The following is a 24,784-nucleotide window of genomic DNA, read 5'->3' as shown; positions in this document are numbered from 1 at the left end:
TTGTGTACCCCTCCTGCTGACTTGTTGTACACAATTTGTAAAGTCACTTTGGATAAACAGGTCAGCTAAATGTAAGCATTTGTATAATTCTTTAGGTTTCCTATTTTTTTATTTATTTTTATAAAGGTGGCATTGCTGTGTGTCTAGTGTCCACATGTTGACTGAAAATGTGCATTATGCATCTCTCTGGGGTATGCATTACTTTGACCACTTTAGAACGGAGTCTGGCTCATCAACTATGGCTTGTAATTTATGTGTGTTCCTTTTTATCATCTTATGATGGGACACTCAAGTCCCATTGTCAGGCTCTCATCGGCCCTGTTCAGACATACAAATTTGACTTGGCACTATCCTTCAACAATGGTGCATAATAGCAATGGAAAGAGACAGAGACAAGTAATACAGTAAAAAAACTAAAACGTATAGATTTGTTTCTTGTTTATAAACATACTGTGTTTGAGCCAATCAGCAATACCAACTGAGTCATGTGACCAAGTTGCCCCCTACCTGCGCAAGCTGCTACGCTAAAAAAGTACCAAAGGCCTCTATGGAGAAACCATGACACTCCCCTGACTAAAAGTAGTTTAAAATAAAAACGGCTGGATGTCATTTTGCCAAATCAGCATGGCTGTGAGTGAGTCTTTCACCTTTTACATATCTAGCTTCGGCATGGATTGATTGTTTAGATCGCTAGCATGGCTAACAAATGCAAATATATTGTAGTCTGCCCCATTCTTCTGACCAGCATTATGTTCCTTGATGGGCGCACGCCGCGCACACTGAGTCTGACGTGGACGAGAAACACATCTATACAGACACAGATTTAAATAGATTCAGCCTCAGGAGATGCACATGGTACTCTTTGAAGACGCAACACTGCGATCGCACACAAAATCGGAAAAATAATCTCATTGAAATGACAAGTGTAACGCTAGCGGGGGAAATAATGCATCCCGACTTTGACAAGACTAACTGTAGCCAGAGAGAGAACCTGTTTCATAGGAGCATCGCCTGGGGGAGCCTCCAATTAATACTTAATCTGACAACAAAAGGCCACGGTATCATGTTCGCTCCGAGAAGTGTGTATACATACGTACACTGTGCAAACGCACAACCCAACTCAACTGAAGCACTGGTTTGATGACTGAATCACTCAAATAACAAATACTTTGAGAGGAGTAGTGTTAACACCTGGATCCATCAACCTGGACCCCCTGCAATTTGCATACCGCCCCAACAGGTCCACGGAGGACGCTATAGCCCATGTGCTGCACACAGCAGCATCACACCTGGACAAGAGGCAGGGGAACTATGTGAGAATGCTGTTCATCGACTACAGCTCAGCATTCAATACCATAGTCCCCTCCAAACTCATAGCCAAGCTCCGTGTTAGATCCTGATCAATCTGGCCAGTATCACGTCTTCTTGTGTTATCCTCTCTCCATCCAATTCCTCTGCGTTGTGTAATTTTAATGGACCTGACGTCTCAGATACTGGCTGAATATAATCCTTATCTCTCCCTGTTAGTACGATCCGCAAACCATAATAATTCACCACCTTCGTAAGAATTCGACACTTTGACAACGTGAAATACCTTACAAGGAGAAGCGATGTTTATTTCTATAAACAGAAGCCTCAGCTCAGATGTTAACAGATTGTATTGTCCTTGAAAAGTCTATTCTAATGATCTCTCGTGTGTTCAGTCTATCGTCCCTCTGCTATTCAGTCCAATAGTGGTCAGGCCTGGTCGTTAGCCAAGACCATCCTCATGGTAGCCGAAGCTAATGATGATGTGGCATCCTTCCTCCCCCCCTCTGTGATAAGAGGAGAGAGTCTATTGGTCTCTTCCCTCCTGTGGGATTCGTTTCTTTGGTCTGCCTTACACCCGGAAACACCGTTCAACTTATAGATCTTCGTCGTAGCAACGACAGCCCCCGCCCCTCTCCTGGTTGTCATGCGACGCTGTCATGACAACTGCTAATAACCTTTCACACATTTCAAAACATTTCTCTCTGTCAAAACCTCCATCGCGCTCTGCCTCTGTGCCCTGCGCTGCTCCGTTATCTTTGTTGTGTTTTAGATCGGAATTCAAAACAAACACCCTGCTAACGCGGCCTGTGCCTGTGAAACCACTGGTTCCACCACCGTCTAACCCGTGATGATAATGGTATTACCCTCTTAAAGCGTCTCTTTATATCAGTCTATAAACCAAATATACATTGAAAAAACACCATTTTCTCTCAGGGTCCTGGGCTTGAGCTATGACCTCTGCCAGTGGGTCTTGGACTTCCTGACGGGCAGACCCCAGGTGGTGAGAGCAGGCAACTGCACCTCCTCATCCATCACTCTCAACATAGGGGCCCCCCAGGGCTGTGTTCTGAGTCCCCTCCTCTACTCCCTGTACACACATGACTGTGTGGCACAGCGGAACAACAACACAATCATCAAATTGGCTGACGACACAGTAGTGGTGGGCCTGATCTCTGCAAACGACGAGAGGGCCTACCTGGAGGAGGTCAAGGTTCTAGCGGGATGGTGTCAAGAGAACAGCCTCTCCCAAAACAAAGGAGATGATTGTGGACTTTAGGAGGTCGGGGGTCAGGGACTACAGCCCCCTCAGCATCGATGGGGCACCGGTTGAGAGAGTGAACACTTTTAAGTACCTCGGAGTCCACATATCCGAGGACTTGACATGGACCACACACATTGACAGTGTTGTGAAGAAGGCACGGCAACGCCTCTACTTCCTCAGGCGCCTAAGGAAGTTCCAAGTCGGTCAGAAGATCCTTAACCCTTTAATCGCCAAGGACGACTTTAGACGTCATTGCTCGCCATGCTTAATCTGCCAATGACGTCGTACAGCATCTTTGAGATCAATATTTCAAAAATCTGTCATGGCAATCATATTTCACCCACGGAGACTTGAGACTTGCTGTTGATCTCCTCTCAACTCTCCAACGGTTCAAGACTGCCATCTGGTGGCCGATCTGCGGATCGCCAAAACCGGAAGTGAGCGGCCGGAAGTGGTGCTCACCCATATTTCGTCCGGCCACTCGCTATCGCTCGCGGGACTCCAGCTTGATACACTGGATAGCGATCCGTTGCCAATAACTCGATAAACAACATGATTTGGACGTATATAGTATTATACAACCTGGAAATGGATCGCATATATCAACATCCCATAATAGCGATCTTTCTGCTCCACGCTGATCACCCAACGGTCAGAGGAAGCTGCGGTGAGTTTCAGCGTGTTTGATTATTATCTTCGATACAAACTGCTCTGATCAATATATGACCCATACTACATAAATTATTTAACGTGGGCCACGGACTTATAAACCCCCCCCCCCCCTTCCGGTCACCAGCAGATGATGAGTCATGACGTTTAGGACCTTGTACAATTGAAATTTTTAATCTGACGTCAATTGGTATCAAACTACATTTGATGATCTAATATATGTATTTATGGCTATAACTCACGTTCTGCAGAATGCGATAAAAACATATTTATACTTTAGACTGTATTTTAGTATGAATATGTGAATGAAAAAGTAGAACGTTGCTACATCCTAAACGATAGATACTTGACGTTGAATGGGCCATAGTAATGTCAATTTAGCAATACAAGAAGTTATAGCCCTGCAAAGAAGGGGAACATCTCCATAGACAAATAGAGCTGGCAGAGGATGGTATAAGGATGGATATAAGCGTGGCAGAGAAAGGGTTAAGAACTTCTACTCATGCACAATAGAGAGCATCCTGACTGGCAATATCACCTCCTGGTTTGGGAATAGCACCGCACAAAACCGTAGCAGACTACAGAGAGTGGCCCGTTCAGCCGAACGCACAATTGAAGGGGGGCTTCCCACTCTCCAGGACATTTACAACAAGCGGTGCATGGGTAAGGCTAAGAGAATTATCAAAGACTCCAGCCACCCAAACAACTGCCTCTTTGAACTGCTGCGGTCAGGCAAGCGATACCGGAGTCTCATGGCAAGCACAGAGACTCAGAAGAAGCTTCTATCCTCAGGCCATCAGGATGCTCAGTGAACAATAACACTATGTAACAACCATCAAATGCACTCACAGCACACACATCCACACGCACACACTCACTTTAAACAAACAACTCACTGCAGCACCCACTTTACCCACTTTAGAACACCTAAACACACTTTATATTTATTTGTAAAGAATTTGCACTACAACCCATACCTCATTACACCTTACTGTAAATTGTACCTAAATTGTACCTCATCCCATTTCTGCTTTACACTGTATAGTATATTGTATTGTAACTCAGTTACTTCTACTCTGCATTGTATATATGTATATACTGAACACTTTTGTCTACGTACTTGACTTCTATTTTATACTTGCTATACTTATTTTATACTTATCTATTTTTGTCTAGCACAGTCTCTGGAGCGTAACAGAAAGAAGCATTTTGTATAAAAGTATTCTGTACTTCTGTATGACAACTAATAAAGAAACATTGAGCTTTATATTATATTGATCACACCTTTTTTTAGCGTTCTAATTCTAATCTCCTATCCCTCCTCCCTCTCATCCTGTTGTTCTCTCCCAGTTATCCGTTGTTGAGGCTGCCCTTGCCAGGGACCGGTCCCGTAGAGTTCACCACGGGTGTGCGAGACTACACCATTCCTTCCCATGAGCCCCAGGCGGACCTCGGGGAACGGCCCGACTGGGTAGGAGTAACAACACACACACACACGCACATGCACACGCACGCTCATAAATAATGAAAATACAACACAAAAGTGAGTCGATGGCTCTCAGCTGCCTGCTGTCATTATCATGGACGTTTTTCATAATGGTTACACATTAGGGCTGGGCAATTAATTAAATGAAATTTTCTAATTAATTTACATTTTCACGATTATGGCTTCTAACGATTCAATCCTAATTCATTAACAAAGAAACAAACAAAGAGCCATGAATAGTATTCCATCACAGACAGGTAGGTAAACGGGTGATTCATAATCAAATAAGGTGATGACTATCATTAAATGACAACCATGGCCAACGAGCTGTGGCAGTGCACCATATTGGTAGGTCTGGCATGTCATGAGAGTACTCTGAAGAGTCTGTAACTTCTCCACTCTGCTCCTCCTCCTCTGTGTGTGCGTGTGTGTGTATATAGTACCGAGGTGCTCCTGTGGCGTACATCCAGCAGGTGTTGGTGAAGGCAGCGGTGTCTCCCTGGGAGAGTAACCTGGTGCCGGTGGACGTGTTCCGCTCGCCGCTAGGCCGTGTCTTCAACCTGCTGGAGGAGATTCGCAACCACGTTCACTCTGACAGGTACGGACACTTGAGTTATACTTTTTACTAGGGCTGTCCCCGACTAAGGGGACGACTACCCCCCTGAATGGGAAAAAAAAAGTATAATTATAATTTTTTTGGGCTGTGGGGAGGGGGGGGGTGCTTAATGTCTGAAGGATTCTTGTCCTCTGCGAAAGCATGCAATTGGTCCACATCTAGATATTTGTCTAGTCTAGTGTGTTCATTAGATCGGTGAAATCCTCTTTCAGTGCCTCTGTGCCTGTTTTCTTAGGCAGTTAGCCTCGCTGGTATGCGCGCCATTAGCGTTAGCCACGCTTCTAGGCCTCTTTTGCTTTTGGAAAGAATAATAAATATTTTTTTAATTATATATATATTTTTTTCTTTTTTTTTTGCATTCGACTAAGGTTCGCAGTCGATTACGGCTCCTTTCGATCGATTAGTTGACTATTCGACTAATCGGTGTCAGCCCTACTATTTACCAGCTCTCCTGTCCCATATTCATTTATTGTTGCCTTCAACTTGCATTAATACTCACACATTATCTATTTAGACACAAATAGATTTTAGCCATAATGTTCATATCTGGTTTAAACAGTCTGTGGTCACTCTATTATCAACTATTTGGCTAATCTTGGTGCATGTTATTCGTATGCATTGGAAATGGTCCAATTGATACCATTTCGGTAGTTTGATTTAATAGAACAAAAAATGTATTTAAACCAAGTTGACTGATCAGCTAATGTCCTCCTCTACTCTTATCTTCTATCTCTATCTCTATCTCCTTTCTATTCTTTAAAAAAAAACAATTATTCTCTTCTCTCCTCTCCTCTCCTCTCCTCCAGTTCTGGGATGCGGAGCCTGGAGGCGCTGTGCCTGCAGGTGACGGACCTGTTGCCGGGGTTACGGCGCATGCAGTCTGTCCTGCCGGAGCACGGCTGTCTGCTGGTCTCCCCCGGCAACTACTGGCAGAACCAACGGGACCTCTTCGACTCGGACCCTGACCTCCTCAAGACCGTCCAGAAGCACGAGCCCAAAGGCCTGCACACCTCTGCCACGCTCCGAGGTACGCCTAGGCTCCAGATCCCCAGGGAAGGAGAGGTACGCCTACATCGGTCTCGTACCTCCCCAGATCCCCAGGGAAGGAGAGGTACGCCTACATCGCTCTCTTACCTCCCCAGATCCTCAGGGAAGGAGAGGTATGCCTACATCGGTCTCGTACCTCCCCAGATCCCCAGGGAAGGAGAGGTACGCCTACTTCGCTCTCGTACCTCCCCAGATCCTCGGGGAAGGAGAGGTACGCCTACATCGCTCTCGTACCTCCCCAGATCCCCAGGGAAGGAGAGGTACGCCTACATCGCTCTCGTACCTCCCCAGATCCCCAGGGAAGGAGAGGTACGCCTACATCGGTCTCGTACCTCCCCAGATCCCCAGGGAAGGAGAGGTACGCCTACATCGCTCTCTTACCTCCCCAGATCCTCAGGGAAGGAGAGGTACGCCTACATCGCTCTCGTACCTCCCCAGATCCCCAGGGAAGGAGAGGTACGCCTACATCGCTCTCGTACCTCCCCAGATCCCCAGGGAAGGAGAGGTACGCCTACATCACTCTCGTACCTCCCCAGATCCCCAGGGAAGGAGAGGTACGCCTACATCGCTCTCTTACCTCCCCAGATCCCCAGGGAAGGAGAGGTACGCCTACATCGCTCTCTTACCTCCCCAGACCGCCAGGGAAGGACAGGGAGAGAGGGATAGATGAGCAGCATCTGAAAACGTATTCCTCCATGGAGAACCAGGAGGTCCATGGAGAACCTTTGCTTAGCGCCCCTCCCCATTGACATAGTGAGCCGGATGGGCCCAAATACTATGGCTCAAGGAGACCTTCTTTCCCTCCTTCTTTTTCCGATTTTTCTCCCATCCCACTGTTAGTCGTTATGCCAATTCCCAACCCCCTTCTTGGTTGTTGCGCACTTTCCCTTACTGTTGGTCCGAGAGGCCGGAGTCTGTCACATGCTTTCCTCCGACGCATGTGCAGCCAGCCGGCAGCCAGCCTGGCCGCGCAGATTCTCACTGGGAGAGTGTAACGTGTGGGAGGCCGCACTACCTCTCACCAGATCCTACCTTTGCTGAGCAGGCGCCCCGACCAAACTGTAGAGGTCGCTGTCCACAACGCCCAGGACCCACCCACGGCTCCCCTCCCCCTAACTCAGCCAAAACGAGTTAGTATAGCGATCAGCCCGAGCCAAGGCAATGCTGACTCTCCGGGAGTCGAGACCGCAGCCTCTTGCATTGGTGACGAGCACAATCTCCGCTACGCCACCTGATCGCCCTCAATGAGACCTTCTGACGGCAGGGGATCACAAGATGTTTTGAAAATCAGAAAGTCGCGGTCAGAAAATTATTATTGCAGCTTTAACTATGCCCACAGGCAGGAGCGTACTTGTCAGCTAAACTGCTAACAACAACGTTCTTTGATTTTGGTTTTACTGTGGCACTCGCTGACAGAGATCAGAGCAGTGTTAATTTTGGCAGCTATTTTCATTTTAGTTTTAGTCTGTCATGTGTCAAATGCTCCTTTTTCGTTTTCATCATATTTAGTCATCTTCATTTATTTTTTGTTTAGTCAGTTTTAGTCAACGACAGGTCTGATTATTTTAGTCTTCGTTTAGTCTCGATTTAGTCTTAAAAAAAATTAAAACTATTTTTTTTTTTATAATTATTATTTTTTTGTCTCGCCACTCAGTTACAGCCTCATAAGTTGGTGTGATTTTTTTCTAAACAGAAAAGGCTAACGTTAGTGCTAGCTGGTTAGACTTATTGATTGATTGAAAACCTTTATTTATCCCCAAGGGGAGATTCAGGTGTCCATCACAGCATCAACACAGCCATCTAAAAACAGTTAATACATAACATACAATTATTTAGTACTTTGTTAAAAACAAAGTGTGCGAAGTTTGTCAGGGTCCTGGTTATTTTGACATGATTAAAATCCCTGTTGATAAGTATGAATGCGTTGGGATGTGTTGTCTGTATCCCAGACTAGCAACGGTAGAATGGATGACGTCACACGCTTGGTGGAACGTAAACACGGCGACTGCATGAGAATTCTCTCTGGAGGTAATACGGTCAGTTCTACCACCAATAGTTCTATGTCTGGGGTACATATATGTTCCTTGACCGTACCATGTTGGGGATTACACTGTTATGGTGATGTTATGGTGATGTTATTACATTCTCCGGGAGGTAATATCCAGTAACTGTTACCTCGGAGGACTAGCGGATGTCACTCTTCTTCTACGGTGTTGGAAACAAGCTTGGCACAAGCTAGAACGCTACAGCAGCTGTATGTGATACCGACGTTCAATAAAGTAACCAACATACACCAGGAGTTAACTAAAATCACCACCCCGCCACCTTTCCACTTACCGCGCTGGCTTTGTTTCTGTCGGCTCGCATGATCGCATCATGGTGAAGCCATGCAGTTCCACCGCACTGACCGCAGTCTGGGATATTTCCATGAAAGCTGGACTCTGTATTCCACTTGGATTTTTACCAGGGCCGAAAGTTCTGTCTTGTTGACCAGTGATCTTACATTTCCCATGACAACGGAGGGCAGGTATGTTTTCCTATCATTATGTAAGCTATTGTGGTGCATGGGTCAAAACTAGGGATGTCCCGATGGCATTTTTTTGCTCCCGATCATGTGATTTTGAGTATCTGCCGATACCGATCTTTCCCGATCCGATCTTTCACATTAGTAACCGATTTGACGCATTTTAGTCAGAAACTGGCGAAGCGAGACAAGCCCCTCTGTTGCCTCAATAGCCCCAGTCGAGCGCAGTGGCTCACATTACATTCACCCTGAGCCCCTGAGAATGTGCTTCATACGAGAAATATTAAACGTTTCAATCTGTTTGCACATTAGTATACATTCACAGTGTTCGACTTACGTAATGATTTGCTCCATTTTGGTCTGAAACGCTGACGTTAATCCTCACAAAGCGAATGTTGACGTTATCCAGGCGAACGTTAACTTCATTCAAGCGAGGCATTGCAATCAATACAGCTGTTTGGCAAAGCACCAGCCGCCTCCCCCATTCCTTTGTTGTTGTTTGTGGCTGTTTCTCAGGTGGCGTATTAGATTGGTCGTGTTGAACGCAGCTCTGTTCTTTCCTCCACGCCGGAACGTCCGCCTTACAAACATTGCAACTGGCTATTGGACTGGCTTCGGTTTCAATTTTAAAATGCTTCCAAACTTCTGACATTTTGTCTAGCTGCTCCGAGTCATCAGGTGGACATAACCTGCCAGTGTCGCGGGAGTGACGCGTTGTGAGCTTGTAGGTCTGCTATTTTTGGCATACGTCACTGTCGTGCGACGGTGTAAATCAAAGGAAATGCGTTTGTTTTGGCAAATTCTTCTGCTCTGTGCGACAATAAATAAATGAATGATGATATGTAATTTAAAACCAAAACTAAGGCCTCAGTATGAGTTTAAGACATGAACATGGTCATGTTTGTTGAATACAATAAAAAAAGATTTACTCCCGATTTCTTTTTCCCGATCTTCTGAAAATCATGTGATCTGCCCCCGATGCCGATCACGTGATCGGATCGGGACATCCCTAGTCAAAACATAATGTAGCGCTCCGTTGCAGTCTGTCCTCTCATATCTCCCGGGGGGGGGGGGGGGGGGGGGGACAACACCCACAGCATAACAGTGGTGCCCCCTACACACGGAACGCTGTGTTGGGGATAGGGTTCCCCACGGACAATTATGTTTGATACTTTCCTGTCTGCAAATGAGCTACTGTTAGCTAGCAAGTAAACAGTCTTGACGATAAAGCAAAATTGTATTTTGCAAACTACATTTTGTGTCGTCAGTTGTTGTCAACGATATTGCATGAATTATTTAGTCACATTAGTGTCACATGGTCACAATTAACGTGACGTCACGTCTCGTTGTCGTCAGGGAAAAAAGCTTTGTTGACGACCATATTTAGTCATCATTTTAGTTGACAAAAGGATCAGAGGCACTGTCTTGCAATCTACCCCCGCCCCCCGGCAACAGTAACGAAAACAAGAGTTCCGCTTGTTCATTGCAAAAATATAAAAACAAAGCTTCTGAATTGAATACTGAATTGAGCTTCGGATACCTACCTAATAAACAAATATCCCAGAATATCCGGATAGTTCAGGCCAGGTCTCCAAAGCCTGGTGTACTTCCTCCCCACACGGTTAAGGTGATTTGGTCAGCCATAAGCCTAGAGTTAGAGTTTAGGTTCCGCTGCCAAAATGGCTGTGAAAAAGGTCAGACTCTTGTTGAGCTGAGCTGGAGCCATTCCTCTCAGGAACACAGAAAACATTTACATTCATGTCAGAATAATGATACATTTTTTGTTCATTGTTGCTATTGTTATTATCGTTCCCATGCTGAAGGCTTTAATGGTTAAATACGAAGTACATTTTATGGCTTGGTTTCCTTCTTATTAATTGTTACAATGTTTTGATTATGAAATGTAACTTATTTAGTTTTAAAACTGCAATGTGGAATTTATTTAATCATCCAAATTAAAAGGATATTTATGTACCAGCAATAAAAGGGAATGGCTATGTTTTAATACTGGTGCTCACACTAAACGTTTCTGACTGGAAAATAATTTTCTGCTACTGTAATTTTTAAAGCCTAATTTGATGTGTGAAGGCCAAGCAGTTCTCTAGTTAGGGTTTTGTTCTGGTATCATTGGAAGCCACACAGAGTGGAGGAGACGTTGCTGCACCATGCAACCAGCTGAAAGTATCGAAAAGGTGGTGTGGTATTGAAATTGGGTATGGAATGACACCTCATTCGATACCAAATATTGATACCTAAGTCTCATCGGTGTCAGTGAGCCAAATAAGCATGTTTCCAAGATATAATATTTATTCTGCTCAACCACAATCCAAAATCTTACAAAATGTAACAACGTCTCCGAATGCCTCACACAGCACCCAGCGATGCACATAACTTGGCAAAGTAAGGTTAAATAACTATTTTAAAAATGTATATAATAAAAAAAAGTCTTTTGGTATCTGTATCGGTATTGGCACTGGTATTGAAAATGTTCAAACTATATCTAGCCCTAGCCCCAACCTAGTTGGGATCTGAGCACATATTTAACTGATGTGTCTGCTCTCTTGATGATATATTTACAGTGATGACGATGTGTATGTCCCCTTGCCTGTTTGTTGTATGAATACATTTGGTTGGACATAAATAAATCATGGTTTCAGATTAATAGGCTTTCATTAAATATTAATAAATCGAATTATATGATTTTCAGAAATAAAAACAAAAAATATTCAAAACAGGACTCTAAATTACATATTAATGATATTGAAATTAAACAGGTGTCACATGCTAAATTCTTAGGTGTCATTGTTGACGAAGGCCTTACATGGAAAAATCATATTGAGCTAGTTTGCAAAAAAGTTATGAAATCATATGGCATTATTAGAAGGATTTCTTCTCTTGTGAATCGCTCCTGTCTTTTGACACTTTATTATAGTTTGATATACCCATAATGCCATATGTATCATATTGTAATATTATTTGGGCCAGTACTTTTCCTACTTCTCTTCATAAACTTTTTATATTGCAAAAGAAATTCACAAGGCTTGCCACTACTTCTAATCACCTTGAACCATCTGCTCCTCTTTTTAAGCAACTTAAAATACTATCAATCTTTGATATTAATGTATAGTATTTTTATGTTTAACTGCACTTTTAATTTAGATTTATTTCCTATTGTTTTCCATAATTTTTTTTATATCAAACTCCAATATTCAAAATGTGCTCATCTATTTCATCACTCAAATCCAAGCTTAAATATACATTATTAAATGAATAGCTTCAATCTCATAAAACCATTAATGTCACTTTGTTTGACAGTTTCATGTTAATTTGTTTAGACTAATTATTACTGTTGTTTTTGTTATTATTATTATTATTACTTTGATTATTATTGTTATCATTATTATTATTATTATTATTATCTTATTATTATGAAAATAGTTGTATGAACTTATTTCACTTTACTTTTGTTTTTGTGTTTTAATTATTATAATTTTTTCAATGATTTAATGAGTTGAGGCCCTGTATAGGCCCATCTGGGTCTCTTGCATCTACTCAGCACCTTTATACACTTTCTGTCATGGTCAATGTTTTTACTGTTTTGCTGAAATGGTGCGAAATAAAGAAATAAAAATAAAGAAATATATAAATAATTAAAATATGTGTGTGTTCCAGACTTGCTGTTTGGTGTGCCTGGGAAGCACACAGGGGTCACTCACTACAGCAGGAAGCGGGTGGTGACCTACACCATCACTGTCGTGCTGGGCAGCTATGATGCAAGGTGAGCCATTTAAAAGAAACACACCATACCAGCAAGCGGAGAACACACTGCCCAGACTGCCAGTGACAGGGTTGTCTCCCTCAGCTGATCTGTGTCAGGGGTAGTTCTTCCCTCAGCTGGTCAGGGGTAGTTCTTCTCTCAGCTGGTCAGGGGTAGTTCTTCTCTCAACTCGTCTGTGTCAGGGGTAGTTCTTCTCTCAGCTGGTCTGTGTCAGGGGTAGTTATTTTTCAGCTGGTCTGTGTCAGGGGTAGTTATTTTTCAGCTGGTCTGTGTCAGGGGTAGTTATATATCATACTGGTCATCGCGTCTCGCTCCTGCCATTATGAGATAACTCTTATCTCCTAGCACCTACTGTGCTCATGAACAAACAATTTGCACCTGACCAGGCCACGCCCCAGCGTCCTCCTATAAGACGCCGGACATGGTCACACTCTACCTTCCTCTTTTTTTGTTTCCAACATGGACGCTGCAGTGCACTCCATTAACTAGTTGTTAGGAAATTCAGAGAGAAATTACACAATGTTGGGTTTTCGCCGGAGATTCGCCAGCCCCTGGAATCATCTCGGCACATCCTAACAGTGCATCGGGCCTGTCCTGGGGTTTCCTTGTCTCGTGACAGCGGATCGAGGTATGTCGCGTGGCGGCTAGCTGTCGGGCTAGGTCGCGCACAGATAGGGCCTGCGCTGCCAGGCATCAATGCTAGCATTTGTGATACTGCTCGTTGTCCCGTGAGACAGCCGAGTTGTGTATTGGCACGAGGGGCAGGATATTTGGGAAAACATGGTCGTCATGACTCTGTTTTGGGTGTTTTCCCAACTATCCTAGTGCGCGCGGCTAATGCTACAATGCTGGGTCTCCGTTCTTGTTCCCCACCGAGGGCTGTCTTTACTAAAAGGTCTTCCCTCCTCTTAACCATTCATGCTGACGGTCAATCGGTGTCTAATGTTGGGAGTTTTGACGGGGGCTTGTTTACCATTTTGTGAATCTATGAATTGTGTGCGGGGCTGGTGTTTTTCTCTGGTCTGCATCCCCTTAACACTTTGGCTGCCTAAGGTTAAATTCATGATATACCATAGATTGCCAGCGCTATTTGTCTATGGAGAACGTCCCCTTCTTTGCAGGGCTATAACTTTTTAAATTCTATTGCTACATTGCCATTATTAGGGCCCATTCAAAGTCCTATATGTATTGTTCATTGTGTAGCAACGTTAAACTTTTTCATTAACATATTCATAGTAAAGTATGGTCTAATGTATAAGTATGTTTTCATCTCTTTCTGCAGCTTTCTCCAGAACGTGATATATAGCCCCAAATGCATTATATTGATGATGAAATACAGTTTGATGGCAATCAGCGCGATATAAAAAATTCCAACTAGACGTACTTCTAGAAGTTACTACACGTCATCTGATGTTGACCGGATGGGCGAGGGGGCGTTTATAATTCCGTGGGCAGCGTTATACCAATCATCTAATGTGGGTCAAATGTTGATAATAGCAGTTAGTATCGAAGACGGTAACGTTACACGCTGAAACTCACCCAGTCTCCGCGCGCCGTTGGGCGATCATCGTAGAGTAGAAATCTTATCATTATGGGATATATTTTTACCCGGTCCATCTCCAGCTTGTATAATGGTATATACGTCCGAATCATGTTGTTTATCGAGTTATTGCCAATCGATCACCGTGTAGCGTGACGAGCCAGAGTCCCATGACCTATAGCGAGCGCCCGGAAGTACTACGGACGTCTAGCACAACCTCTATGCCACATCCTGTTTGGCGATTGCGCCGATCGGCCACCAGATGGCGCTCCTGAACCGCCAGAGAGCTCAGTGGGTCCTGCTGGTGGATCTCAGGCCAGCGGAGGGGACATATGAATCCGATTGCAGATTTTTGAAATATTGATATAAGGACGACGTAACGCGTCCTCCGGCAACTTTAGCATGGCCAGCAAAGACGTCTAAAGACGGTTCCTGGCAGCCAAAGTGTTAACATTGTGTGTATGGGCTAGCCCAGTGTTTCTCAAAGTGTGGGGCGCGCCCCCCAGGGGGGGCGCAGAGGCATGACAGGGGGGGCCTTGAGATTAAAAAAAAAAAAAAAAAATGTTTTTTTTTTTTTTTTTTTTTTTTTTTGGATTACAGAAAATTATCACTAAAGTGCTATCTGTTGCCATATTTGGATAAGTTTGACCATTTCTCAAAATCTGAAAATCATTATTTAATAAAACACAGAAAAGGATCACCAAGTTACTCTGGATAAAAAAAAACTTTACAGACGACATTGAGACAAAGCTTCCTGACACATCTCCATCCAAACTCTTGGAAGAACTCATTGAAATCTCATCTGATACCACCTGGAGAGCTAGTTTCAGAGTGTGGTGCTGAGTACCAAGTATCTCATGATGCAGCAGTTAAGGTGTTGATACCATTCAGCACCACATATCTGTGTGAAGCTGGCTTTTCATCCATGACAGCTCTGAAAACAAAATATAGGGCCAAGTTGAGCCTTGAGGATGACATGCGTGTTGCCTTGTCAAAGACTGACAGCAATAAAGACTGTTTGCTTATTTCCTATGTTTGCTTTGTAAATTCCCAGTCACTGAGTGAAGATCTGCTGTTTTGCAAATATGTCAAAAACAGAGCGACAGCTGATGAGCTCTTCAAAATTATTGACAAGTTACCTGACAGAACATGGACTGAAATGGGAGAACTGTGTGGGCTTTTGCTCTGATGGTGCGCAGGCCATGGCAGGGAAAAGGAGGTGGCTACAGGCGCTCATCAAGGGGGTCTCGCCAAACGCACAATGGACGCACTGTGTCCTTCACAGAGAGGCGCTAGCGTCAAGACAGCTTAGCCCTGAGCTGAATGAGGTTTTGACAGAAGTTATAAACGTGGTAAATTCAAAACCCGACCCCTGAAAGCGCGCCTGTTCTCTGCGCTGTGTGAGGAGATGGGAGCTGACCATTCTGCAGTGCTGTTTCACAGCGAGGCAAGGTGGCTCTCGAGTCGGCCCGGCAGGTGGCTGGTGGGCTGTTAATTTAAAACCCTTAGGAGTCTAACCTCAAGAGCTCCTCCTCCTCAGAAATGTCCCCGCCGCGGTATAGAATTAGCAGCGACTAACAACATTGTTCGAATTGCTGTTTTTTCTGTCAAAAATGGTGTCGGGTGGTGGGGCCTTAGGGCCAGCCGACGTCGAAACATCACGCAAGGTTATTAGCTTTTGACCTAGCCGCAAGCTATAACCGCAGGGAGGGCTAGGATGCTGTCAACGCTTGTTTACAGACATCTTTGGTTGGATCAGTCTCCCCTTGAGGAGGAGAGAAGGTTTTTCCCTCCTCAGGGCTCCCCTCTCCTCAGAGGGACTTTGGTCTTTCCGCAGGAGCGTGGGCGGTATTTGACCTAGGCCCCACACCGCCTCACACCGCGCAGCCAGAGGTGAGGGCGCGGCCTCGACCAGCGGCTGTGGCGAGGCCCTCAACCAGCAGCCATGTTTACCCCGCCTGAGGTACCCTGGACACAAAGAAAACGGGTGATCGCGAGGGATCGGCTACATTAGATGAGCACGGTGGTGTCAGACCCATACTGGACCTATCCCATGGAAGGTTCCGAATGTTGACCGTCTCCCACCTGTTGGACGCTGTCAGGTGGGTGACTGGTTCACCTCCATAGACCTGTAGGATGCGTATTCGCATCCCGATCTTCCATCCTAGGGCTTACCTACGCTTCCTTTGCAGGGCTTAGCGTACGGGTACCAGAGGCTGCTGTTCAGCTATTCTCTGGCTCCCCGCATTGTCACCAAGTGCGTGTAGACCGCACTGGGGCCTCTGCGTTGTCGGGGGTTACGAATTGTATTCTGCCCTGGACGACGTTCTGGTCCTTGGCCGGTCAGGGTAGATCGCCAGGTCTCATAACAGGCAGGTGATGTCGGGCGGCTAGGTGGTGTAGTGGGCAAGGCACTCGCCACCAGTGTGGAGACGCTAGGATTCGCGTGTTCGAATCCAGCTCTCCACATTGTTTTTCAGTTTGGCTGGTCGTCCGCAGTAATACACATTGGCCGTATTACGGGGAGGGAAAACTGAAGGGTGGGGATCGAACGTTGTGAACAAGCGACTCCTACAAGTCGGTTGGTGCGCCTGCGCAGTAGAATCAGGAAGTGTCGGGGGCAGCGTGAGCCTCCCACGCGTTACTCCTCGACACTGAGAGATCGAGCTGCGCAGGTGAAAAGATGCGACTGCTGTTACCTCAAGTACCGGAGGGGACTTGTGCTATGTATGACTTAGTCCACATTGCAGCCGGCTTGTGGGAGGCAAGAAACAGCGTTCGTGACAGGGGAGGGTTGAATTGGATGATACGAAAATTGGGATGGGAGAAAATATGGAAAAATGGGAGAAAAAGTGGACCAAAAAAAAAAAACAGGCAGGTGATGTCTCACCAGCCTGGGTTTTGCTGTAGACTGGAAGTAGAGTTCTCCTCTTCCCAGTCAACGGGTGGAGTACTTGGGTTTTTTTCTAAGCCCAAGGTCTATATGGGCATCCCTCTCGGAGCGGCGGCGAGTGGTTGGGTTCTCGGCGCGCTCGGGAGGTTCCGTCCTAGGACGGTTACGCCGCTGTCCGTGATGCGCCTGCTGCTGGGGTCCCTCTTGGCCTCCTCTTCATGAGGATGCAGAGGTGGTTTTTTCCAGTATGGAAAACTGGTGTGAGACATATGGAAGCGGCTGAAGGTTCCCATGTCAGTATTGGGGGACCTCATCTTCTGGGGAGGGTCTGGTGCCCTCACCTGCGGGGTCCCCGTGGGCAGCAGGCTGTCACACGTCACAGTCTTCACCGATGCCTCCCTCATGGGATGGGGGGGGGGACGTGTCAGGCCAACGCAGTAGGGGGCAGCTGCCCGGTCTGCGCTACATTCAATGTGTTGGAATTGAAGGCAGTCCTTCTGGTCCTCGAACGGCTCAACCACCTTGTGGTGGGCAAGCATGTTTTGGTCAGCGTCAGCGTCGTATATTGTCAGACAGGGTGGAGTGCGCTCCCCCCGTCTGCACAGATCTGGCTATGGGCGTTCTCCATCTGCTCTGCCTGAGGGCTCTCCACATCCCCGGCAGGGTGAATGTGGGTGCAGGTGTGATGTCGCGGGGCGGTCCTCACCCTGACTAATGGGGATTACGTCCAGACATAGTCGGGCAGGTCTGGGACCGATTCCGTGGCCGTCCGGGATTCTGTACGCATTCCCCCCCTTACACCTGATAGCTCAGCTGTTAGGGCGGGTACGTCGGGAGCACAGGACTTGGTCCTGGTCACGCCGGGCCGGGGCTCAGCTGTGTGGTCCCCGGCCCTGATTCAGCTCTTGGTGGCCCTGCCGTGGCCTGTTCCGTGGTCACCGCGGGCCCTCTCTCAGGCACGTGGAACTCTGTTCTGCCTCCTGTTTCTGGGGCAGCCTCTGGGCTTGGCTGCTGACAGTGTGAATCTGGTGGGGATGCGTCTTGACTATTCTGTGGTTAACGATATCTGGTACGCGCGCGCTCCGTCCTCTACCGCGGCTTACGCTGGGGAGTGGTGTATGCTCGAGTGTGGGGGCGGAACATTGTTCAGCCACCCTCTCGTGGAACATTCCTGCTTGGCGCTCTGCGTCTCAAGCCTGTGGAACATTCTCTGTCTCCGAGTGGGTCCTCCAACTGGTACTGGGCCAGTTGTCGGAGGCCCCGGTTGAGCCTCTTGAGCAGGCGCCATTGGATCTGCTGTCTTGAAGACCGCGTTCTTCTTGGCCATCACCTCCGCTAAAACGCGTGGGTGAGCTGTGTGCTCTCTCGGTGCGGCCTGAGTAGCTGTCTATTCGGCCGATAGCGGTGCGACTCTGAGGCCTAATCCAGTCTTTGTGCCAGAGAATATCCGGAGCTCTTTCGCTCCAGGGATATTGTGGTTCAGGCGTTCGTCCGGAGGCGGGCCTTCACCTGTCGTGTCCAGTCCGTGCACTGGGGGTTTACCTCAGGACTCTGACTCTCAGGGCTTCCGTTCAACTGTTTGTTTGTTACGGTGGCCTTTGCGCGGGTGAGGCGCTGTCCAAGCAGCACCTGTCACATTGGTTGTGCGGGGGCGTTGCCTTTTGCTGCACGTTGGCTGGACAGGTCCCCCTTCGGGCTGCTGCCCTGTTAGGGGGGGCCTCGGTGGAGGACATCTGTGCTGCGGCCTCCTGGTCCTCCCCGGGTCCCTTCGTTAAGTTTTCCCTCGTGGACATGACTGGGGGTTCTGTCTCCCAGGCAGTTCTGAGGTCTGGGACCTCTCCTGCGTCCCGCCTTTAGTGGGCTAGCAGGGGTTTGTAGGTGTGTGCCACGGGGTGATGTGTCACACGTGGTCTCGCCTGTGCTGTGCGTATTTCAGGGGTCTCTGGTTCCCCCTTTTATCGCACTTTGGTGGAGTTGACTGCCTCCCCCCCCTTCGTTAGGACAGGCGGGTGGACGGGACTCCCCTCCTCCCTGGTAGTGGGGCTTACGGGCCCTCAGGGGGTACACTTGTCTGGTCACGCGTCTGCTCTGCCCCATATCTCATAATGGCAGGAGCGAGACGCGATGACCAGTATGATATATAACGAAAGGTTATCCTATAACCTAGTTATATGAATACTGGCAGAGCGTCTCGCTCTCAGCGCCCTGAGGTCCCTTGGTTGGGTTTTCAATGTTGGAAACTTTTTTTCCGAGGAAGGTAGAGTGTGACCATGTCCGGCGTCTTATAGGAGGACGCTGGGGCGTGGCCTGGTCAGGTGCATGGGTGCAAATTGTTTGTTCATGAGCACAGTAGGTGCTAGGAGATGAGAGTTATCTCATAATGGCAGGAGCGAGACGCTCTGCCAGTATTCATATAACTAGGTTATAGGATAACCTTTCGTTATTTTTCAGCTGGTCTGTGTCAGGGGTAGTTATTTTTCAGCTGGTCTGTGTCAGGGGTAGTTATTTTTCAGCTGGTCTGTGTCAGGGGTAGTTATTTTTCAGCTGGTCTGTGTCAGGGGTAGTTCCTCAACAGTCGGCTCTAGGCAGAACCTAGATAGATGTCTAGCTTTTAACATGGACTATACTGGTCTCTCCATCACCATTAATTATGAGCCATCTGATCGGTGTGTTTTTGCCATAACGACAGATTCGTACAAAACCTAGGAACATCTAGCCCATGGACTGCAGTTGAAAATTAGCCGGCAGGCTAAAACTGGCACATTCACAGAATCGTCAGAATTGTCCCTGCAAATTAATAAATATACTGAAACCTAACATTCCTAGTTTCATGCTAGGAATGTACCTTTATCATATTTAGTATATTCCATATCACTCTCTGCTATTATTGGTCATACACCTCCACCCATTTCATTTCATTGGCCTTTTCTTGACGTACAGTAACTGCTATGTGTGCACTAACTGCAACAAGCCAGATACTTGAACAAATACACCTGCATTTCAAAAACATGCACCTGCATTTCAAGAACATGCAATGTTTTACACGTGTGTAAAAAATTTCTAGCTTCGGTTTTTATTCTCTCCCTCACCCTGTGTGTGTGTGTGTTTCCAGGTTCCTGGGCAGCTTGCGGGCACGTCTGAAGCAGCTCCACCCGTCTTCCAACTGCAGCCTGCGGGAGGACCACATGGTGCACGTGCACTTCAAGGAGGAGATCGGCATCGCGGAGCTGATCCCCCTGGTCACCACCTACATCATCCTGTTCGCCTACATCTACTTCTCCACACGTCAGTCTCTCTGTCTGTGTGTCTGATCCCCTGGGCCCAGGAGTTCAAAACATTGAATCCCTATTGATTGATTGATTGATTGAACATTTTTATTGACAGATTGCAGAATGGGTACAGTACAGCATGGCTCAATACACACAATTGTTAAGGGGATGCAGACCAGAGAAAGACTTTCGTCTTGTTTACATCAGGGTCCCCCATTTTCAATTCATAATGAGTTGAAATGAATTCATACAAATCTGATCCAATCGGATAGGGATTACACGTTTTGAACTCCTGGGCCCTGGTCACCACCTACATCATCCTGTTCGCCTACATCTACTTCTCCACACGTCAGTCTCTCTCTGTCTGTGTGTCTTATTCCCTGGTCACCACCTACATCATCCTGTTCGCCTACATCTACTTCTCCACACGTCAGTCTCTCTCTGTCTGTGTGTCTTATTCCCTGGTCACCACCTACATCATCCTGTTCGCCTACATCTACTTCTCCACACGTCAGTCTCTCTCTGTCTGTGTGTCTTATTCCCTGGTCACCACCTACATCATCCTGTTCGCCTACATCTACTTCTCCACACGTCAGTCTCTCTCTGTCTGTGTGTCTTATTCCCTGGTCACCACCTACATCATCCTGTTCGCCTACATCTACTTCTCCACACGTCAGTCTCTCTCTGTCTGTGTGTCTTATTCCCTGGTCACCACCTACATCATCCTGTTCGCCTACATCTACTTCTCCACACGTCAGTCTCTCTCTGTCTGTGTGTCTTATTCCCTGGTCACCACCTACATCATCCTGTTCGCCTACATCTACTTCTCCACACGTCAGTCTCTCTCTGTCTGTGTGTCTTATTCCCTGGTCACCACCTACATCATCCTGTTCGCCTACATCTACTTCTCCACACGTCAGTCTTTTTTCAGTCTCTCCATCACCTCACCTGTCTTTATCTAAGTATGCCGCAGGGTGCAGGCAAGTACGCTTTGTGAGTGTGAGTTGAGAGAGGCTGATGCTGGAACACTACACCACCACAGGAATTCACCCAGTTAATGGCCAATGGCTTTCCAACACAAACGTGTGTGCTGGACACGCACACCTACGGCGCGTGTACATTTATCTTCTTGCCAAGTAGTTGGTTCACACCCCTAAATCAAGGAGGCCGATATTTGAGCTAATATTTCATATTCAATTGCAGTAAATGTGACAGTTTCACAATCTACAGTAACACAATCCTTAACACACAGCTGTCTTTAAAGGTAGAATCTGTAATGTCATCAAACGGCGGAGTTCCTAACAGGAACTAGACAAACTGAAGGGACATTTTAGACATGTGTAAATAAATAACTCTCCAAAATATATTCAGGCATTCAGACATTCCTTTGTCTCAATTAATTAACCCACTTGAACTTGAATAATAACTTTCTCTTGGTGATTAGATATTTGTGGTTATTCTGGTTTTTGTTACTAACCTAAATAGTGCTAAGAGAGTGCTAAGCATATAAAATATTGTATTGCTGTATTTTCCCCCTTCAAAATATCTGAATTTTGGAGGACTGTAGCCCCCTTTCTGGGTAAGCTAGCATGAAATGATTGGTATCTATGCATAGTTGTATTATCCAGTTTCATCTCCATATATGAATGTTTAAATTGAGACCGCTAGAGCCCGAATGTATTGAACGCATACGCATTCAACTGGGAAAGTGGAGGCAGATCTTTGCTGTATTTTAGTGGTTAATTTCCTCTCCCCAGGTAAGATCGACATGGTGAAGTCCAAATGGGGCCTGGCCCTGGCTGCCGTGGTAACCGTTCTCAGCTCGCTGCTCATGTCTGTTGGACTCTGCACACTGTTTGGTCTGACACCCACGCTGAATGGAGGGTAGGGACACACACACACACACACACACACACACACACACACACACACACACACACACACACACACATACACACATAGGGTTGCCAACTCCCTCATAGACCATCACTCGGTCATAACAATGGTCTGTACTGAACAGGCTTGTCAGCTTAGTTGTCAGAGCAGAATCTCTTACTTATATAATGTATATGACTCATGAGCAGTTCTTGTTCCTTCCTTTTATAGACAATCACTCAAAATCTGTAATGTTACAGCAAACACAATCATTTGATGGGAATACGCAAGGACACACATTTGTGAAATAAACAACATTGGGAAGATCCAGTATTCTACACATGAAACGGCACTGTCCATGGTTCTGAAACAAGAGCATGCTCTCTTCTCGTGTCGTCTCCTCTCCTCTTCTCCTGTCCTTTCCTTATCACCAAGAATTTGGCAGTCAATATATGGGACAAAGGAAGTCCTGTATGGGACAAACCAATTTAGCCCAATATAGTATGGGGTGTCCTGGCTAGCACCTTGGCAACTATACACACACCTGGTTGACTTTCTAATGCCTCCCCATAGACTCGGCATGAGTCAATGTTAATGTTTAGAATCAGTGGGTGATAAGTCACTGGGTGAGGGGGGGGGGGGCGGAGCCTTTGTGACTGGCCAATCATGTGAGGAATGTTTATGCCGACAAACGGCGCTCGTCAAACAACCACTGGCCAACATCCACGCATGAGTCCATAACACACACACATACACCAAGGTCCACATGGCCACACAGTCACACACAGTGCAGTGATTTTATAACTCGATATTATCCTCAACATTTCTTACATTTTGTAAGCGGAGGTATCCTACTATAAAATGCCCATGTTTTCCAAATGAGGAAAACTCATTGGTCCTCAATCATTGGCCATCTACAGGAGAATAACATTAGAACATAATATGTAAGTTTTGGAGAAAACCATATCTAAAAACGCTTTAATAATGTATTTTACGGGATATTACAAGTCTGCACATAGTTGTGGCGCACAGCATAGGGTAGTGAGTTATTAAGGTATTTAATGTTTGGTAATACACTGCACTTTAATGCCAGGATTAATGCTGCATTCGATTATAACTTGAAAGTATGGGTGGGCGGTATAACGGTTGAACTGGTACTGTATACCGGTAGAAATCTGTGCCAAGGTAGAGATTTTACTTTAACGGATGTACTGTACCGGTAGGAGGCTACTTTTAGGCTTTTTGAATGTAAATCTTTCTTTTTCACATTTACAAATGTAACACACAAAGCTAGAGAACTGCGCGCTGCCATTAACACATTGAGAGCCACCCCCCTATGCCCAGATAACCCCTTCCGTGCCAGCGCTTTAGTCAATGGGAGGTCTGGGATATTTGCAAACACTTAAACTATATCTTATATGGCTATGGGTCTAAAACACTCCTCGCTTATCAATGACTTGCTTGCAGTCAACATGTACGAAACGGATTGTTTTTTCATTGGTACATGTACGTTTTATATTTTTCGGCTGATTTATGAATAGTTTTCAAATAAACGCTAGATTATCGATAGTATATGTGTACTTATGCACTCTAGAGAAGCGGGCTGAAAAATCGATTATCTATGCCGTGCTTAGCGTTAAAATTACGCACACACACATACACGTTGTGATCGCTGTGAAAAAAACATCTGATTAACCCAAAACTGGTAACATAGAGTCCTTACCTCACATCAGATGTTCTGCATAAAGATTAATCCAATTCCTGATCGCCATTCCAAATATCGATCGCGTTTATTGATCCAACGTTATACTCCGAAACAGATAATCGACGCTTCTTCCAGTCCCCTCAGTCAATGCAATAGTATCCAGATGCATGCCCCAGAAGTAAAACGTGGACCGGAGTTATTTTTTTGATGCACTTTTTCAGCCAATCCAATCCAATGATGTGCAATACCATCCGGGAGACGACAGGCGGCGGTATTTGCCCTTTTCGAGCTCAGAGCCATTCCCAATGATAACGTCAGGCTGGATGGATGAAAAATGAATGGATATTGCTAATAAAAGAAATAACGATAAGAAAACGAGAACTCATTGGCACTCAACGCATGGCGAGTTAAGACTACTAATCTCGTCGTTGGCACTCAATGTGTTAAAAGATAATTAACTAGTTTATGCAAGAAGTTGACCCATTATTGGCTACTGAAAAATTATCCATGGTGAGACGGAGGGCAGTGAGTGTGATGCGGGAGCTCCTATTCCTGATGCAAACAATGAAGAATAATTGGTTCCAACGAAAGGTACCTCATCCATCATCTGGACGTGATTTGGGTTTAAAAAGTCGACATTGAGCATAAAACTATTATCTGCAAGCAAGAAACATAAGTTGAAAAACGAAGACCAGGATTTTGGAAACGTATGTTATGTCAGTCTTTTCATACGGAGCAGAAGCATGGACGCTGAATAAAGAGGCAAAGAGGATGATAGACTCTTTTGAAATGTGGACGCTGAGGAAGATG

The 24,784-nt window shown here is 45.9% G+C and overlaps 1 protein-coding gene across 1 annotated transcript in view; it reads left to right on the top strand.

Moving 5' to 3' along the window:
• scap (SREBF chaperone) overlaps positions 1-24,784 on the top strand; it is a 211,039-nt gene that overhangs the window by 77,837 nt on the left and 108,418 nt on the right. The window contains 6 exon segments of the mRNA XM_084336159.1: positions 4,592-4,712; positions 5,168-5,325; positions 6,150-6,370; positions 12,587-12,692; positions 20,238-20,410; positions 22,152-22,278. Of these exon segments, the coding sequence (XP_084192285.1) occupies positions 4,592-4,712; positions 5,168-5,325; positions 6,150-6,370; positions 12,587-12,692; positions 20,238-20,410; positions 22,152-22,278 (906 nt within the window).

This window comes from Notolepis coatsorum (assembly GCF_963971535.1).
Source record: "Notolepis coatsorum genome assembly, chromosome: 19".
NCBI classification, from domain to species: Eukaryota; Metazoa; Chordata; class Actinopteri; order Aulopiformes; family Paralepididae; genus Notolepis; species Notolepis coatsorum.
The sequence above is the reverse complement of the archived record's forward strand: the minus strand, read 5'-3'. Positions and strand labels throughout refer to the sequence as shown.